The 20362-nt window shown below is 41.2% G+C and overlaps 1 protein-coding gene across 3 annotated transcripts in view; it reads left to right on the top strand.

Annotated features, from left to right (window-relative positions):
- FBLN1 (fibulin 1) overlaps window positions 1-20362 on the top strand; it is an 82638-nt gene that overhangs the window by 19813 nt on the left and 42463 nt on the right. For all 3 annotated transcript variants that reach the window (XM_075442656.1, XM_075442672.1, XM_075442663.1), the window contains exons 3-8: window positions 3857-3992; window positions 10018-10189; window positions 12616-12675; window positions 14711-14812; window positions 16128-16265; window positions 18458-18595. In XM_075442656.1, the coding sequence (XP_075298771.1) occupies window positions 3857-3992; window positions 10018-10189; window positions 12616-12675; window positions 14711-14812; window positions 16128-16265; window positions 18458-18595 (746 nt within the window). The remainder of the gene's footprint in view (window positions 1-3856; window positions 3993-10017; window positions 10190-12615; window positions 12676-14710; window positions 14813-16127; window positions 16266-18457; window positions 18596-20362) is intronic.

The raw sequence follows: 20362 nt of genomic DNA, 5'->3' as shown, positions 1-20362 counted from the left end.
TATTCAAATATATGTATTTTCGTTATTGAGACACTCTTTATTATTTTCATTCATCATATTGTGTCACTCACAGTACCAGATCTTGCTCTTCATTTTCCTAAGTTCATTTCTGTTGTATGTTAAACTGCAAACTGAAAGGACTAAAGGTGGAAGACCTAGTTTGTTTTTGCAAAATGATTCTGGAGTGGAATCATTCCCTTTTTAATTTTAATATTGTCAAAGACCTTCCTCTGTGCACTTGGGTAGCAATGGCATAGTCTGAAGACAGGCTAACAAGGAGGAGAGAGGCAGAGGGTGATGAAATTAGGTTGACAACAAAGACATTGTTTTCAGGGCACAGTTAAATTCTAATGCTTTTATGGAAAGCAAAGAAAGGAAAAATAGGTGATTGTGACATCTGTGCTGTTTAGGAGTGCATCCTCTAGGAAGGAGAATAATAAATGTGAAAGGCTTGTGGAGGTAAATGGACTTGTAGTTTTGCAGCTGGAAATTTATTGCATTAAAATCTGTAACATTGATTAAATTTTAGCACAAAGTAAAAGTGAGAAGATTACACATGATTTCTTAACTTGATTTATAATCAAATTAGCTAGTAATGAAATAACTTTTGTTTTAAATCAGCATTTGCAACAAAGAATAAGGATTTTTTAAATGTCTGAGTGATTTGTTCACTAGTGGGCCATGAATAAAGCTCATCTTTCAGAGAAACCAGAAAGTGCATGATTTTACCTGAAATATCGTGAGTGAATGTCAGTTATGAGGCCTCGTGCTTCTAGAGATTCTGTATTTAGTGTTTTAAGATTTCAGCGATATTGTAAATACCTATTCATTTCAATGAAGTTCTGTTGCACTGTTTCAACTGAAAATCAGGAGATGGCAGATAAGGAAGAAGCAGCCTTTGGCTTTTTTAATTATTAGAAGTAATTAAAAAAAAAAAATACCCACTGGAAAATACTCCTCTACTTTCTCTTTTTTGAGAGACCGGTGTTGTAAGCTGTCTGTAGACGTGAAGTTAATAGGAATGCTACACCGGAAGAGTTGAAAAGTTTTAGACGAAGAGATGAATCAAGATGTCCTATTAGCCGTTAAAGGTGGCTCCTTTAGGGTGCTGTCAAGTAGCACATGGGTATGTGTTCTATTAGGGTCTAAGCCAGGGAGACACACAGAACTTAGCAAAGACAGGGAGAGATACTCTTCGTCTCGAAAGTCTTGGAGTCTGAAGAGCTTGTGGTGGTACGCTCTGGTGACCACCAGCACGTGGCCTGGGGCGTGAAGGGAGAAGGATGGTCAGCTGGGCAGGCTAAGTTGCAGGCGGAAGACCAGTGTTGTGCAGATTTTTCTAGCATTTTTCTCTGCCATCTTTCAAGGATTTCCACCCCTATTACAGCCACACAAGTGTTCAGAGTCTCAAATAATATTTGCAACCAGTGCAGCTTCACTGTAGGATTTGGGCAGTGAAGTGTGATTTTATTGTTGCTGTTCTGAGAATGAACAAATTGTATTTTAATCTAGTATTCAGTCGATGTTTAATTCCTTATTACAGTTGGGGTGGGCCACATGACTTATGAACACAGCTGTGGGAAACATTCTCAAGAAACTTTTTTTGTTTTGTTTGAAATTGCCAGTTTGTCAGGGATTTCAAAGAGATGACTTGTGTTTGGGGAAAAAAGCCACACTGGAAATCAAACAGATCTACTGAAAGGCTGCTGTTGTTTGGTTGGTTGTTTGTTTGTCTGTGGCTGACATATCTAGCTCCTCAACAGGATTTGGAGGGCTAAAGGAGCTGGGAAGTCTCAACTTCCACACTTTTGGGCTTGAAGTTTGGGTTTTACAGGCTTCCAAAGTCCTGACAGTCAGACCACCCCGGAGCTGGGCAGGGAATGGAAATTCTGCTTCAGAGGGAATTTCAGCAACTTAAAAGCTACATATTCTTCCAAACTGGAACTAAATCAAATATCAGAAACTTCAAATATTCTGCCAAATAAAGTTACTGTCCTGGGCTTAACTTCTTGCTATGACTTTAGAGGCTATTTTTGAATAATTTGTTCATGAACTTATCCTGGGTTTTGTTCCTATGCATTGAGATCTCATAGCTGTTTTTGTCCAAGTGAGAACTGCACAGTCAGACCATTACAAAATCCAGTAAGTAAGAATGGAGAATCTTCAGGAATGTAGCTTGGCAATCTCACCTCACCAGTACACATAGCCATGCAGAATCTGAGCCCAGTACCCACATGTGCCCTGCTTTTAGTGGGCTGAACTGGGCGGCTTGGCCTTAGAACTGAGGGAGTCCTTCACGTCGCCTGGGAGCTGAAAGCTTGTCCTGTGGTCATCGAGAGCAGGGAAGCTTCTCCAGAGGTGATGCATGGGAAGCCACTTATCTCGGATGACAGGAGGAGAACTCTGTAGTTCAGTGGTGCAACTAACCCACTCCTCTTCCTTATACTTCCAGAATTTCCAACAGCCTAAATAGAGGATTTTTAAGAGTAAAGGGTATTGGTTTGCTGAATATCTTTACATGATTTTATGTATTTCTAGGTAACCCTTGAAAAGATTTTATTCATCAGTTCAAATAACTAGAGTTGGGGAAAAAAGAAGGTGAATGTTCTTAACAGCAAAGAGAATGCATTCAATGTTGTTGGTCTGTGGGGTGTACAAGATTTCCTATGCTGATGGGTATAAAAGTGTATTTAAAGGGTTTTTCTGTGCATTTCTTGTAGAGCTCTAACATATCAGGGCATGCCTTTTAGGTGCCCCTGTTGTACCACAAATAGAATTTACCAGCTTAGATTGCCTTTGGGACGGTTTCCTTTCTCCCTAGCAACTCAGGTAACATTATTCTTAGTGAAATTGGGTTATCACAAAACACGTGGATATGTTTATATCCTGGTATGTGGAATCTGATTCGTTACTGTCCTCTAACTTTTTCTTCTGTTTCACAGTGTTTATTACAGGAGGTAGAGGTGGAAGTGCTTTAAACTGCAAGCTCCACCTACAGAGCTACCCAACAAGGCAGAGTTGCGTGTAAAAACCGAGTGGAGAGAGGGGAGAGAACTCCTTTGCGTGCAAGTGGCAGTAGCAACAGGAGTGGAGGAGTTTAAAGCCTCCTCAGGCAGACTGCTCTCCACAGTTTCAATTTATTCACTGAAAAATGAGATAAAATAGAATGATTTAGGAGCAGTGGAAGTAACAAAGCTCAGTTTCCTGTAGATTTATATCCTGTCTCCTCTCCACATCTTCCTGCCGTGTGATACTGCTCTTCTCTCCCTTGTCTTTCTTCACCTCTTCCTTGCAACGCACTCCCTTTCTCACCAGGACTTTTCTTGGTGTCTTATCTTCTCCTGGCATGTCCCACGGAGCAGCGCTGTGAGCTTCCTTCAGCGTGCTGTGTGTGTGTGTGGGACAGCAGGTGCCAGGGCTGGCTGGCCTTGGGATTGCAGACTCTCACAGTGTCCAGGGCCTGACTTCTGCCTTCCGTCAGTTGGAGCGCTGATTTGGTTTTCGCCGTCTTCTGCGCTGTGACAAAACACACAAGAATGTAACGTCCCAAGACACCTTGAGACCTGTGGCGAGTGTGGTTGAAGTTATCAATTTGCTTAAAAAAAAAATGTTGGGACAGACTGCAAGGTGGACAGGCAGTTAAACTGTATTAAAAGCGTGACCTTAACTGTATTTAACATATCGCCTAGACATTCTGCCTACTCCTGGAGAGTATTTTTACTTTCTAACCCAAATGCATGCCCACAGGGACCTCTTTCGATGAGACTGGCACAAGTGCTAATTATCAAAATTTGCGTTAACCTGTTCTTGACCTCTGTATGACATTCTCCTCCCGTTGCTTCCATCCTTTTGCCAGCATGACTCAGGCACAGTGCTGCCACAGCGAGCTGGAGAAGCAGTACTGTTCAGATGGGGTGGAATTTGCCAACGTGCGTGAGGAGTGTGACTCGCATACTGGTGAAAATTCCACCTGTGAAGCGGAATACTTCAAGGTGAGACATCGGAGCTACTCCTGTTCATCTTTAAGAAATGGTATGGACTGTCTACATGGGTATTAAGGGTTGACCCTGAAGGTCACCATACTCAGTTCGATGCGCAGAAACAGTTCTTTCCCACCTACACCTTGTGTCTCTCCAAAGCACTTTCTTCTTCCAGAGAAGCAGTTCCTTGCTGGGTGAAGCAGGCTGTCTCATTATATTTTGCAGAGGCAGAGGGCAGAATGCAAAAGGGTGGGAAAGTCTTGAATGGGTAATTGGCTAGGAAACTACTTCTGCATGAAGAGAAGACATGAACGCTGTAGGAGGAGGTGGGAGAGAAACTCGGTCTCATTTCAGACTTCAGCTTTCATTAGAGCTTCATGGCCTAAGGTCAAGCTTGGTGGTTTTCAGTACTGGTGGTCTAAAGGGGTAGGACTGCAGTTAATCCTCTTAGTGTACTTATAATTCCAGCTTGTGTGTTTGTCCTTAGTTAACATGACTTTGATTTACGATTGAATGGAGACATCTGTAAGCTTGTGATAAAGCATTTGGTATTAGAATAAAAACGCCTGTTGTTGGCATCTGTAGTTAATCTGTGCCCTGCCCTCCACCTTTATTACTGTCTTTGTCTCCCCTTTCTTGAAAGGGAGCATATTCATACCACTCTGCAGAGTGTTTTTGGAAGAAAGTTCTACCAGTAAGATTGAGACCTTGACCATGACCCAGTCAGGAACAGCTCTGCTCCTGTTAAGGATTGCTTTCAGTAGTGATGAAAATAGATGAGTGATTTTAGTTCTTCCCGTTACTCAAAGATACTGAATGTTTGGTTCATTCAGTTAAAAAAAAAAAAAAATCTGCTATATAGAAGAGGGCAGACAATGTCTGACTCATAAGTTTCATATCTCTTCAAAATGCTGGCTTGACCATGTTCCTGGCAGTAGGATGCCACTGATACCAGGGCTCTCAAATAATCCATGTTCTCGCTGCGAGCAGAAGAAAGGTAACACATGCTGGTGAGGCTGGCGTTGTTGGGTTGTCACCAACTCGTCTGCATGTCCCGTGGTGGAGCATGTGCCACATGGGGGACATCTCACCCGTTGACCACACCCAGGGTATGCCTTGCTCCTCGTATGGAGGTTCCTCTGTGCAGCCCTTACTGTTAGGAAGCCTGCCCACCCCAATCTGAATGTGGCATGGAAAAAATATCGAGCCCTCTGTGTCCGTACTTGGAAGGGCTAGGAACAGATGGACAAGAACTGTGATGGCAAGTACTCTGCAGATTCCAGAGACAGGCTTAGAACAACAGCGTGATTTTAAACCATGCCATGGGACCGCTACAAAACAGAATGCAACTGTTCAGGGAAAGCCACTTTCCCGTCAGTGGGCTGATGTTTCCCTATGTGGGCTTGTCAGGATGAGGAGGAAGAGTTAATGATGATGTTTTTCAAAGTGGCCAGACTTCTCTAAAGATGGCAGGTTTTTGTGGTGACAGCTGTATTATTAAACAGAATGGACTGGGCCTTGATCTCTGGCCCGGAGAGTAAATGGCTCGGCACAGCTCATGTCCGGTGACCGATGCCTTTCTCCTGCTGGGAACACTCACTGGCCTGTGCTCACCCCCACATATGCTTCAGCGTTGTCGTTAGAGCTTGCTAATATTTAAACATTACAGATGACTGCAGAACGATGTCTGAGCCCATATTCTGTTCCTGTTTAATTTACTGGCATAAACATAGCCAGTGTTATTCAGTTTCTGTGAGCCACATTCTGCCCACTCCCTAAGAGGAATATCTTACTCTTAATAATTGTATTGAGGTAGCTGGGAGTATCTTTGTAGACAATCTCTTTAATGCGTGATGGACATAGATGATTTGTGATCTAATGTCAGTGAACAGTTAATCATTTCTTTTGCTGAATACATTTTTAATCTGGTGACCTTGAGACATGCAATTTACCTGGCAGTTGTGCCATGCTGTGGTAAACTTTCCCATTCGCACCAAGCCCATCTCACATGGGCTTGAATCTCATTTTGCCTAAGTTTGTCCATTTGGGTTTAGCTTAGACAGCATGGGAAATCTTTTGGATTCTTTGTCTCCTTCAAGCACACAGAAAGAGTGGTTTAGTAATTCAATTAGTAGGGTTAATCACAGCACGTTGCAGCAAATGAGGCAGCTAATCTTTCTTTTGAATCCCAAATTTGTGATTGGGAAGAAGATGAAAAGATGGTATTTTGAAAACAGTTGCCTCAGCTTTTACACTTACTGGTGGTGGGCATAAGTAACGATGGGCATAATTCTACAGCTCCATTTTTCTGAAGCATTGGTTTTCTTGCATTGAAAAAACAGGATGCAAAACTAATCACTAATCTTTAAAACCTTTCTTAAAATACAGTAATCTATTTCTGGGTTGTTGCTGATACAGGAGATTTAGAAATGGTGTTATGAAAGTTTCTGCTACAGAAGTCCTACAGAAAAAGGAGAAATTTGTAGAAATTTGACCTTCTTTAAGGTGCTCAGATATTTTTCCCCAAAATTTGTCATAGGTACTTTCTTTTTCCAAAGACTGAGATACGGCCTTGTCTCCCCAGTTTTGCCAAGAATACTTTCGTTGTGTGTATTAGGTGACCACAGAAGTTTTGTTGCTTTGGACTGTTGAACGTATTTTTTACTTTTGTTCAGATCTCCGAAAGTTGTGAAAAATTCCACCAAGTTACTTTTATTTTTTTCCGTCTGTTTTTCATCGCCTCTACGAGTTAGTCTGGCTATCAGCAAGTGAGAGACCTCTTGTGGACAGACACAAAAAAGCAATGTTAATACGTGGTTCACCCTGCAAGATCTGGTAACTTAAATGGTGACATAGATGATAAAGAACTATTAGAAAATTTAACCAACTAAGAGAGCTTATTGATGAAAGCAATTTCAGGTACTTCCTGATCACACCAAAAATAAATCTTCACGCTTCTCACATGTAACTGTTTATTCCTTTATTCTTTCCATCTTTATTCCTTTCTGAGAGAAGGTGAGGTGTAAGAGCAGTCAAGGGATCATCGGACTTCAGGGCTGACACAGCTTTCTGTCCAAACAACGGAGATCAAGACGTGGCTTTGAACTTGCATGGGCTTTTGCTAGTAATGGAAGAGAGGCAAAGGAAAAAATGGTTGATATTATTGTTGGGATCACTTAAGAAGCAAAGACTTACAGGCGGTGAAAGTGCATCATAACAACTGTGTGCTGAGGTAGTATCATCCATGAAGGCAGCAATGGTTGTCACAAATGGGTGAGTGGCCATCGCAACGTGCCTCCTGGCAGCTGGCAACCTCTGGAAAATGGCTGCAAACACACCAAGAACTGAACTAGTATGGAGTCCAGACTGCACTCCGGACTAATGGATCAGAGTCTTTCAGAACAGGCTAACAAACCTAAAAAAATCAGCGTGAAAAAGGAAATGTTGAGATTAATCTTACCAGGATAATGATAGTTATAATGACATAGTGCTTTGTGTCTCAGAATACCAGAGTGCTCCGTGAACAGGAGTTAAACTAGCCTTACCACTGCTATGTTATTACCATTCCACAGCAGGAGAACTGAAAGAAAAGGAGAATAGGTGAATTTCCAAGTTCACAGGTGAGATACGTGGAGATGCGTGCAATCTCCAGAGTCCTAGGTGTGCTCTGAGCTCAAGGCCATTCATCAGCTTCTCCAGCTTTTTTTCTTTAGTTCAGCAGGAAACGTTAGCCTTTAGGACTGCCGGTGCAGAATCTTCTAGGGTCAGTATTAAAAGCCAGTTACCATAAACACCAGTTAAGAAAACATTTGGCACTTTCACTCCCTGGATCATTTTGGCTGTGCAGTAGCAACATAAATTATGATCGTTATCAGGATGTTAAGTCAAGATGCATCGCGCACAGGTAGAATAAATACAGATTGGAACAAATTGTTCAGTGCATACAATAATGTTCAATGAAGATACAGTTTCTAGCAGACATTGGAAGACTTAGCAAGCTCTATACTTCAAGATTTACGTTAGCTGGAGATAGAGGTCTTTCAAGTGCTGGCTCAACCTGGAAGAAATAAAGAATATAAGGTTATTCAGCGCTTCAGGAATGGCAAGATTAACAATCACTCTTCACAAAAAAATCCAGAGAAACTCTGTAACTCTCAAGTTGAGCATTGTGTGACAAGACAAAGAAATAGATTGCGTCAATTCGTATGCCTGACAGTAGAACCCAGTGAGGATATCCAGAAGTATGTAATGTCAAAATTTGACAAGGCATAAGCTGTATTCAGTAATTTAAATAAGATTTGGTTATCAAAAATTCTCAAGCTGAGTCAGACAATGAATCTTCAGCTCAGTTTTCATTTCTGTCTTCTAATTTACTGTTGTGAAAATTAGAAATCTAACAAAATTATAAACAAACGTTAAAAACTTTGGGAAGGATGCCTCAGGAGAATGGTAGATGTGTTAGAATAAATATTCAGAAATGTTGCAGTTCTGGGAAGAGATCATCAAGTATTTCTTTCTAAGGTCATCCAGAAAAGCCAGAAAAGATGGAGATATCCCAGACATATTAGTGACAAAACCAGAGCATCCGCCACTGGACGGAAGTAGTTGGAGGACAAATTAAAAAAAAAAAAGTGGTTAATGAGGAACCATCCCACCAAACAGTAGTTAATAAGGCAAAATATGTATCTTAATGTTATGGTGGGCATGAAAACAACACCCCAGCACTGGCCAGGAGGGAGAGTTACTACTGTAGAGCATTCTGCAGAAGGGAGAGGATTCAGCTGTGTATGTAAAAGACAAAGTAGGATGCTTACGTACAGCGTGAACTTCAGAATGATGCAAAGTAAAAAAAGATGGAAGAAAAAAGGAAAAAGTGTTTTGTTATCTGACTTCCACGCTGCTCTGGGTTTTAAAAGAACCCATCACTGCAGTACAGAGAGAGAAACACAATACTTTATAAGGGAAAAACTTAGAATATAGGCAGGGGTGTACAACTCAAAGTAGTGAAAGAAGTGTAATAGTTGCCTTCTTTTCAGTACGTGCAGTGCTTAAAGCACCAAATACCGAAATTTAGTTCAATGTTTATTCCAGCTGCTCTGTTTAACGGTGCAGGCTGTTTTCTTCAAGCAAAAAAGTGTCTGGAAGAGTAATAAAATTAACATTAAAGGCTTAAATCTGCTTATACATGACGGTGTCAATTGGCAGACACCAGTTCCAGCGAACCAAACGTATTTGCTGCTTTCTAACAGCAAGGAAGAAAACTGAATAAATCAGCAGCGACCCCTCCATTTAAAATGAAAGGAAACCTCCCCAGGAGTAACTTGTCCCGTGTTCACTTCTGTGGTGTATTGCGGGGCCGTGGTTCAGCGGGTCTGGAAGAGGCAGATTGCGTTTCATTGCTGGAAGCCATGTCACGACTGTGGTGCTTTTAAATAATGTTTGACTTTTTAGTCTGTTTTTCAGAGCAGAATAGCTTCTCTTGATGACCTGTTAACGCTAACCTTGGATGAATCATGTTTGTTCCCTTGTTTGTCTGTTAGTTTAGAGAGGGGTGCTTTTTGCTGGGAAGCCGAGCAGGCAGCTTAATTATAAACTGAGTCATGCAGTCCATTGATCGTGTCCTGCGTTAATTGAACTGGACACAAAAGGGAAGCAGAGGTGTGAAGAGTTCCCACTGCTCACTGGTATTTGAAACTGGGCTGTGCAGGCAGGGAGCGAGGCGATTCCGTGCGCAGATGTGGACCATTCTGGTCCTCCGCATTACCTGACACACATCCACACATCCACAGTATCTGTGAGAACTGGATCCAGGTTCTGTGCTTGGCTCTGTGCAGGCCAGATGCAGAGCTTTCCGAACTCATTTACAGATTAAAATGTCTGAGGCTAAGTATACAGGCACTTCTTAAAGAGTCTGCAGAAAAACCTCCATCAGTTTGCCAAGGTGAGATAACGCTGTTGATGCGAGTGACAAAATTTACATTGATTTGTTCACGGCTAGAACTTGACCTTTTTCTATTTATTTTTTTTTTTTAAATAGGTATGTTGTTACTGTTGTTTGCTGGGAAAGGCTGCCCAAGTTCAAGGACAGAGCTGTGAACCCAACCCAAAGATAGGATACCAGTGTGGAATTGTCTTCAGAGCTTGCTGCGTGAAAGATAAAGAAGGCATTGATGTGTCCATCAGCGATGATGCTCCTAAAAAGGAGCAAGGTATTTTACGTTGCCAATTACAAAAGAGTGAGACACAAAATGACATGGGGTACAAGGAGTGCTTGTACTTTAAATTATTTGTGTTGGAATTTCTCTCACTTGAGATCTGCTCTGAGTAATTTAATGATGCATGTTCTGGAGCGCGTTTTTTTGGCTAGGGATAGCTGTAGTTTTATACTACAGGAGGCTGCAAGAGCTGTGAAGTGGTCACTGAGTTCCTGGTGTCAGAACTTAACTATAAAACACATTATTTTGGCCACTGATGATCCTTATCTTGGAAACTGAGTATAAGCTATTAATTTTTAATAGCATTTTTCCCACTGATCAAGTCTTAATTAAGAAGAAAATCGACAACTGATTCTTTTAATTGGATTTAAAAGCCAGATGGCCTTTGCCAGCTCAGCAGAACTTGCATGTTTGCTGCTGTGTGAGAGGCAAATGTCCCCAAACTGGGTGTGTTTGAAATGCCTGAAGTGTCTGGGAGAACTGAACATTTATAGGAAATGTGGTGTCTGCACTTCTTTTGACGTTATCAGAAGAGAGGGCCATCTAGATGGCAGCAGCTCCTAACACCCTGCTCCCTACCTAGTCCACGGAACGGAAGAGAAGGAGTGTGGGCATACTGACCCTTACACGTCTGGGTTTGGGGTTTTTTTGCCTTATTCACTTAGAATACAGACCTGAAGCTGCAGAAAAGGTCTTGCTGTATAGTGTTGCCTCCTTCATGGGCGCTGAAAACATGCAGTCTGGCTTGCAAATCACCAGTGACATATTTTGGAAGACATCATCACAATCAATCACTTATACCCAAACCTTACCCCAAAAGCTTGCATTGGTCTGCTTGAGCCAGTGTGTTGTCAGACTTGTTTTAGGCCTTTTAAACCTGGCTTATGTCAGTGTACAACCTGATCAAATACCATTTAGAAATGCCCTGCCGGTTTCTTGGTGTACTGCTGTCTCAGCAGGGCACTTCCCCTTGTCCATTAGCACTGGCTGAAGTGACTGGTCTGGTAGATACCTTGTACTTAGACCACTCTGCTAATAACAAAAATTCGCAGACTCTCTGTACCTGCATGACTTAAGAAATACATCAACACCCGAAAATCCAGAATTGTGAGCACAGCGTACAGTATTTCCCCCGCTTACCCTTGCAGGCAAGTGGCACACATAATAACTATTATGCACATGGTTAGTATGGTTATTATGGCACACATCATAAACATTGTGCAGTGCAAAGATGGTTCTGTGTCAGCAAGCAGGGCAGGACAATGTTCTCATCGTTAAACGAAGAAATAAGTAGGTAGCTGAATGTATGGCAAATATCCCTGTTGACAATAAAAATTGCTTGTAGAAAGACAGAGCAAGCAACGTGAGTAGGCACCTTTGTTGGTCATGAAGGGGAGATCACGAGGGGAAGGCAAGCTGACTCTCTGTACAATGCTTTTAGTCTCCTAAGGTGCAGTCTCTGGTACTGTGTCCCCAGAGACCTCTGCAAAATCGGACCAGACTTGGGCAAACTGATGTCATTACCATCTGTGTGACCAAAACGTACCCTTGTGGCTTGAGGACTCAGTGTACCAACCCAGCCTTGTGCTACTGCACAAAAACTTGCTTGCACATCCATGATGTATGATTTACTTGTGAGTGACTGCTGGGTGAATAGGCTTATGGACAGTCACTGAAAGAAGACTAAGCTTCCTATTCAATAACCAGAGTATTTTGAGCTTGTGCTTTTACACATTTAACTACCAACCTACCACTTCCCGGCATTTGAAGTGGCAGGGCTGGAGGAAGTCCATTAGCTTGTCCTTTGGGCAAGCAGTGGCTTCAGGCAGTGGATGTATTCAGCCCTTTTATGTCCTCTGTATGGAGAGAAAGAACTCTCAGGACTCCTGCATGTAGCAGAAGTACCGCTGATCAAAACTGTCCGAGTTAAGGTATATGAAGTACACTTCAAAGAATGCTAGAAGTAGGTGCCCAGAAGTTGGGTGTGGAGTTCTTTTGGGAATGAGGTCTAACTAAATAACTGAGGTTAATCTGATTTTCATTAAAACTGTGAGTACCCCAAGCTGCTATGAAGTCAGTGGAAGCCAAGCATGCCTCAACAACATGTCTCATGAAAATAAGGTTAAGCTCTGGTTAAAAACATAATGTTAAGAACCTGAGTCTGAAAATCTCAGCCCATATGTAATCTATGTTCACAGCGTGACTTTCATATTGAATTAGTCACACGGAAAATGCCCCATGGCCATGTGCATTTGAATGTCAAATTTAAGTATGAAATAGCTGTGAAATATGTAAATAATGATCTTTAATTTTGTCCTGGTTTATCCAAAACCCTGGTCTGAGTCCCATCCCAAGCAGGCAGCTTTTTACTGTAAGAAGAAAAGTGCTCTCTCCTCTAATGCCTATCTCTCCTCTTTTAGTTGAAATTTCAAAGGAGGAACTAGACCAAGAAGATCCTTATCTGCATGATGGCTGCAGAGGTAAGTCAGGTGACTGGTCCTATTAGCCAGCTCTTTTGTGATTGTCTCCAATAAAAGTGAAGCCAACTTAGATCTAGAGATTAGCCAAAATCTTTTGCCTAGGCCAGTTATGAGTAAAAATGACAGAATGAAGATCCTTTCTAAGAAATAGTAGGCCGTTATGTGATGCCTCAATAGTGCTTAAATACAAGGGAGGTTTTGTCTCCCATAGTGGAGTTCATCTTACCCAACCGAAGCTTAGACTACACATTTAACTTTTGTTTAACTTCTAGTGGGTAATACCTCAGAGGTGTTACCCTTTGGACCGGTGGCGTACTCTGGATTCTTCAGAACGTAGGGATCCTATATTAAATATGTGCATTCTTTTATTCTCCTCTTGGGATGATCAGGGTGATTGAATATGCAGTGAAACTTGTTTCCTTTTGAGATGCATCACCTGAAAAAAAGGAAGAAAAGTGGCTATTGTCCTCATTAGTCAGGCTGTTCTGCCTCCTGGGGAGAATGTGTTACTGGGATATTGTTCTGTTAAGGATTCTGATTTATTGCTTGTCACATGTGATTTACATGTCTATAAACCTAAACCAGCAGTGATTTATTATTTTCTACAAGCATTTCAGAACTAAGCAATGTACTTAGGATAAAATCAATTGACTAGACTTATATTCCAGTTGAGAGATGATTTACTGTGCTGCATGTTGTATAGCTATTACACTCTAGAGAGGATGGAAATGTCTACTAGTTCATTAGCTGGTCGAAGTCAGCACTGGCTCTCCTCCTTGTCTCCAGCTATTAATTACAAGAGATGACATAGAAAAATGCGTTATACATTTTCCTAGTGTTATTTCTTTATGTAATCAGTTGCTGCATTTGTCAGCTAATCAGCTTCCTGCAGGAAATGGGTTGGTCCAACTAATTACAAATTAGCGTTTTTCTCTACAGTGTGTTTTCTGATAAACTTGGCATGCCGGAATTACTTGTGACATTCCGATGTTCACCAGGAGAAACTTAAATTTCCTAGGCAGTGGAACTTCCAGCAGGTGTTTTTTTGGAGCACCTTCATGGTATAGGACAAAATTAATTCTGTTCCTCCAGCACCTCCACGATAGGTTTTACTGTGGCTGACAGGAGCTCCCAGCACTAGCAGAGGTTCAGAAGGCTGTAGCTGTCCATCTCAACCACAAGGCTATGGTTCCTTCTAAGGTCATTGTCTATGCCAGTACTGTGTACAGACCTAATTTTCTGTGGTGTATCAATGGCCCTGTGAAATTGTTGCACTTTAAAAAATTATTTTAGTTCACTCAAAAGTTTAAAGCGTTATAGCTGCGTTTGCCCACATTGATTGTGCTTAGCTCAAACCTTTCTTTAATGCCTATCCAGCCAGTCTGAAAAACAGCGGATGACAGATTCTGTTTGTACTGAGAATATCAATACTCTTACAACAAATAGTTGGAAGTATATAACCATTTCTCTATTGTGAGAATATTAAATGTTTTTTATGTTAATTTATTTTTAACAAGAACAGAAAAAGTAAGTTTTCTTAACAATGAGCCGAATTCTTCCTGCCTGCTGAGCAGGAAAAGCGCACATGCTGTAGCTAATTCAGGAGCATGGTCCTAATAACAATGGGCTAAAAATAAAGCCTAATGCATCTACTAGTGAAAATGTTTCATTGACTTATGGTGATGCATCTTGTCTTCCTTATTTTACAGTAATCACCATACTAAATTTTATCTTCCCAGCCAAAACCTGAGGAGGTGTCTGAGCTCATCAGCATTCGCCCTTCAACTTCTAACAATGATGGGCTATGAGTGACTCCTTAATTTTCTTCCTTCTTGTATTCATTTTTAGAGCTGAAAGAACCTGGTGATTACAAACACTTCTTTCAGTGTTTAGCCCTTTCCTTCTTCTGCATAGGTGTGTGTTTTGTTATCTGCTTTTCTAAATAAATCAGCAACCATCCTGTAAATCAATGGTTTCTTTCAGTTCCTGTGAAGAGCCTCTTAATAACACAAGACTTCTTAAAATATCCAATTAGGTGGTGGTCCTTGCTCTCAGCAGTGCAGAGACACAGGATCCAGTTACGTCTGCTCCTGCTTTGTTGGGTATCAGCTTCAACCAGACGGTGTCAACTGTGAAGGTAAAAGAAAGAAAACCCTTGTCTCAATTATCAACATCCTTGTTTTAAAAGAGCAAGAATAGATTAAAAAAGAACCAGACAGAAGAGATCAGAATATGCTTATGCCAGGTGTGGAAAGAGGTGAGATCATAAAAAGCTGATTTAAACAAAGTGTTGGAATGAGAGCTGTGGGAAGATGGAGTTAAGAAAGAATCAGCAGAAGAGATGGAGGATTTAGAATGGAGAAACAGCAGAAGATCTTGAATTTATTGTTGTGAATAAAAGCAAAATAAAGTACTTGTTCTCTTTTATAATAGCAGATAGCAATTGATAAGGCAGATGAAGTAGAGCAGGATTCTTCAGCTTGTTAAGGACATAACTGACAGAAAGGATGGAAGTTTTGGGTATCATGAGTGGCACGGGAATAATCAAGGGGGAAGAACTGTTAAGGTTCTCCCAGAAGAAGGACTAGAGGGACATCAGATGAAATGGGCTGGGATAGAGCTCATTGCGCTTGGTTTCAGACACGTGCAGTGTAGACATCTGCTTCTGAGCTAGTCAGCCTAGGCTGCTTTTGGTGCTGGCTGAGGGGAACACGCACTTCCAGGGCACAATTCATCTGGCCTGTTTTGCATAGCTGTTCTAGGATGAAAAGCATTACTCATCAGGAGTGCCTTTTTCTCTCATTCACTGAAAAAGGAGTCTAGGTAGGTAGCTCAGACACAAACTTCGAAATACAAAATAGATATTGATGATTGGTCACATTAATACTAACCTAGTGTGAAATAGAAAAAGGAAGAACTTTTACGTTTGCTACATGTGGATGACAAATATTTTTCTGCATTCAAAGAGAAAAGGAAAAAATCACAAAAGACATGTCTGTCAGTAGCTATAGAGTAGAAAGTTGCAGCCTGTGGCTTGGAGAGTCCCTAAGCCATATGTGGGTGGGAGGCAGAGCAAAGAAGGATGGCTGAGAGCTTCCCTCATTCACATAGTCACTATAATCCTCTGCTGCTGGACTCAGTCAGATGATGTTGGCCCTTTGCTCTCACTCAGTACAATTTCCTCCTCTTTCTTAAGTACAGCAAACCAGCAGTCCTAAGTCCTGTTACCAGGGGGGTCAAGATGTCTTTACTCGCTCACACTCTGAGAACAGAGATGAGTAGCCACGTTGCGGGTGTCTGAGCGTGAGGCCAAATCCACCCCTTTTTTTGTGTCCTGATGCTCAGAGTAATGACTGGTTGGGAGTGTGCCCACAGCTAGCCTTTGATCTCTTCTCTTCCCAGTGATTTCATGTTTCTTCTTTACTCTTTTTTTTTAATTTTGCATATTCTAGATATTAATGAGTGTATCACTGGGACACACAGCTGTGGGATTGGACAAACTTGTGTCAATACGTTAGGCTCCTTTCGCTGTCAGCGGGACACGAGCTGTGGGACTGGTTATGAACTAACAGATGACAGTCGCTGCAAAGGTACGTCCTGTGCAGAGGAACTGAAATCTTTCAGATTTCAGTAAAAAAATAAGTATATCATCGTGTCATGCTCTCTTACTTTTGGTAACTATACGTGTAAGCTGTCGTTACGCAGGGACACACAGACGGTGCTAGTTCTTTGGGGACAGTAGTTTTCCACCTGTCACCTTGCAGATACCAGATCAGGCTCTCTGTGGACTACTGCAAAGACTTCCAAGAGAGAGAACTACATTTATTTTACACTGGCAATTTGTGTTGTGCGATAGGAGCTGGTCTGGGGACTGAAACAGCTGATTTTGAAGGCCCAGCACTCACACTATGCACATTTTTCTGGTGTTTACTTCTGGCAAGCTCTAGTCTGGTCCTGTGAATTTGTTGCTCGTTAGTGAGTGGAGTGCCCAAGTCCTGCTCCTGGACCATGTCTAATGGTTTAGTTTCACCTGAAAGAATCAAGTTTGCACACTTCAGAGTGTGTAAGAGGAGTGACCAGGTGATTTCAGTTTGAAAATGCTAAGATAGATGTATCTTTTAAAAAAGTAAGCCTTTATCCTCAAGAGGGTTAAGTTTGTTACAAAGGGATTTGTTTCTTCATCACAACATTCTTAAGGGTTTAAAAATGGAAAGGGGTTAAAAGCACTGTTCTTGACTAGCTGTGTTTGAAGAGAAGGGTAATAGTCTGTTTTTTTTTTTAACTAAAGAAATGACTGATTTCACATTGCAGGTAGCTCAAAGCATGCTGTTACGTGCATCCATGACTTCACGTGACATGCTGCTTTTGCAGAGATAGAAGTTACCAGCAAACTCCATTTGATGGGGAATTGGTTTCCACTATGAGAAAGTCTGTTCCCCCAAAGCTTAGAATTGTTTATAAACAGACTGTAATTTCATTCCACTGAGTAAATTAACTCAACCAAACTGCTGGGTGACCTTTTATTGTAGGAACTGGTCAGTGGTGAATACTAGATTGAATGAGAAAGCTGACAAGCAAACTGCAATGCAAAACCTGCAGACCATGCAGACAATGTTTTTCAAAGTATCGTGGTCTAACTGATCACTTTGAAGTAAAATTTCTGCTGATTTGAATGACATCAGATTTAGGCCAACAAGTATCTTACCAGCAAATATTAACAGTTTTTCTCTGGTGGAAAAAAAGGAGTAGAGACAGTAAATTAGGCACGCCATTAGTGTTAGAAATTTCTTATCTGGATAAGATATGCTAATAATTATAATTATTAATGTTAATAGCAATGAAAATAGAAAATAAATAATCTCCATGTATGATTTTTAAATGCTGAGTAAAATGACAGAGTTGTGCAACATGTAGAACCCTGCTGAAGCCAATGCAATATTAACCAATCCCGGACTTAAAACAGGCTCATTATTTAAGTCTCACAAAGTTCTAGGGATAAGCAATTGCATCTGCTGTTGTGTCCCCTGCATAAATAGGAAATTTGAGGCATGCTATTGCTAGAAAGTTTCTGTATTTTAATAGCTTTAGGAGATTTCATCCCTTTGCAAGGTGGCAAACACTGAATTTCAGTTGCTTTTATGTGGACAGGGTTACATTCGTGAACAAAGCCTCATTAGCCCTTGTCTGCTTTATCTGAATCATAATTTGTTCACAAATACTTATTGTCTGTTCTGAACTGGAATGGAGTTTTAAAGCGAGCAGAAATCATATTTATGTGCATTTAAAGCACAATAATGCAAGGATATTGCAAGCCTTAATACGGATGAGAATGAAGGCCAGCTAATTCGCTTATGAAAGAAATGAACAATGTCTGCATTGGATCTAAGGTTAAAATTAAAATTGCACTCAGACATATAATTAAATCTTACTGACTTCAAAGCTGAGCCCATGTATAAGCACACTGCTGAATCAAGGCTGGACACTGCTGCACATGATGCTTTAATTATGAGAACTAAATTTGTAAGGCATAGTAAACACACGCACCCCTATATATAACGCTAATTACAAAATAATTTGAAAGCCTTCACTTATTCCACCAGTTTTTACTGAGGTTCTGTCTGAGGTAGTAGGGCAGATTGATGCTGGGTCACCGCATTGAATTGCGTGAAGGTACGCTGAGGATTAATCTATCTGACATTTTTAACTGTGTCTTCTGTTTTAAATGTGATGAAAAAGCTTCTGCCAAACTCCTGCTAACAATGTTTTTTTTGTGGTGTACCAGATATTGACGAATGTGAGACTGGTACTCATAACTGCCCCCCCGATTTTATCTGTCAGAATACTCCAGGATCTTTCCGTTGCCGACCCAAGCTACAGTGCATGAATGGGTTTATACAAGATGCGCTAGGCAACTGTATTGGTAAGACGTATTCTTATCTCAGTGAATGCTTAGGTGTTGCTCATGAGATAAGTTGTAGTTTCTCTGGGTGAGTTCTGAGCTTCTCAAGTCATTCTTCATGCATGTATGCATTGCTCTACTATGGTGGGTTTTTTTTCCACTCCTTTAAAGGCAGGCTTGGTCCCACAGGTGAGATTTACAGATGAAAGCAATTTAAATAAAAGACTTAAATACAAGATCTTTGGTTTTAATGAGATTTGGTTACCTAAGGCACTTAGCTGAATTTGAACATTTTCCTTAAGTCTTTGCGTGTTTTATCTGAAACAAAATTGGTAAAAAAAATTGTGATATATCTCCCTCTATCCATAAGGTTTTAGCTATAGCTTGGTATAAAGAGCTGTAATTTATGACATCCTGTGTAACATGCTTTGCTGATATTAGTATGCGTGATTTTACAGGTATGTAGGTCTTTCCAGACCTGTCCCCCATTGGTTACAGCCTATCAACAATCTTATTATGTATGACAGTGATGGGCCAGTTACAATACGCTGTGGAGAGGAGCTTTATTTTAAAGACTGATGACAATCTGTCAGGCTAATGCCTTATTTCCAAGACTCCTAGGAAACAGAATTATAACCTTTCTATAAGTATGTTAGAATTACTGGTTTCCAGCAGAGTCGAAATGGAACTGTCTAACGTGACCTACAAATCTATCAGCTCTTCCCTTGAGTAGTATTTTCAAGTCTCGACTGAACTTTGAATTCCCCCGGTGGCGGAGCGCGTCTTGGACTTGTGGAACTGGCTGAGCGGCCTGGCTGAAAAGGTTTCACGTTGTACTACGTCCCCTTCCCCATCTTCAGGCAGCCGTGCTTAATACCCTACAAGCTGCTGTGCTTAATACCGTATCACAGAATCACAGAATCACAGAATAGTAGGGGTTGGAAGGGACCTCTGTGGGTCATCTAGTCCAACCCTCCTGCCGAAGCAGGGTCACCCCATGCCAACTGGAAAGCAGTAGCTCTTCAACAGTTAACACTGGGTAAAACTGGGTAAATGATGATAATATCCCAGTGAAACAGTGAGAAAAATTGTAGGCAGAGAAGTACTGACGTGAAGCTGGACTTTGCTGAAGGTTGTGGGATGCAAGTCCATACACTCACAAACGGCGCTGCTCCTACAAACTGTCACGTCTTAATTACATCGACATTTCCAGGTGGCAAAGGCTGCCTCAGTACCTCCTGTAGCCACTGATTCCTGACTCTGAAACTCCTTTCCCCCAGACTGATAGCACGTGCTGACCTTGGGTACCAGTGAACTCCTTACCTTCTTGGCTAGATACACCACACCAGACCATACTGTTAATACAGCTTAGTCTCATTATGTTTTCCGAGATTTGACTTTGTAGTGGGTTCTTACCAGGCAAAGAGTATCTTTGTCATCAAGTTATACGATGTCCAGTTTGTAAAAAAAAAACAGATATATATTTGATGGATGGTAGAGGGCCACATGGTCTTGTGAATACAAAATTCACATTCTTCTGTGTTTACGTGGACAACTTACCGTAAGACAATGTGCGGTGTGAACACCTGTGAGCAGTATTTTATCTCTCTGTAAAAACGGAGTCAGCTACTACCTCTATGAATGCATACTACCAAATAACTCCTTGCCTGTTGGCCACAACCTGCAGACTGCACCATAGCTGGTTGAGCTGGTGAACGCAATAGTTGATTATCTCTTCGTGTGTTCAGGGGAGACTTTCGAAGGCTTTTAAGCAAATGTAAGTTCTAT

Source organism: Opisthocomus hoazin, chromosome 1, assembly GCF_030867145.1.
Source record: "Opisthocomus hoazin isolate bOpiHoa1 chromosome 1, bOpiHoa1.hap1, whole genome shotgun sequence".
NCBI lineage: Eukaryota > Metazoa > Chordata > Aves > Opisthocomiformes > Opisthocomidae > Opisthocomus > Opisthocomus hoazin.
This window is presented reverse-complemented; position numbering and strand designations above follow the sequence as displayed.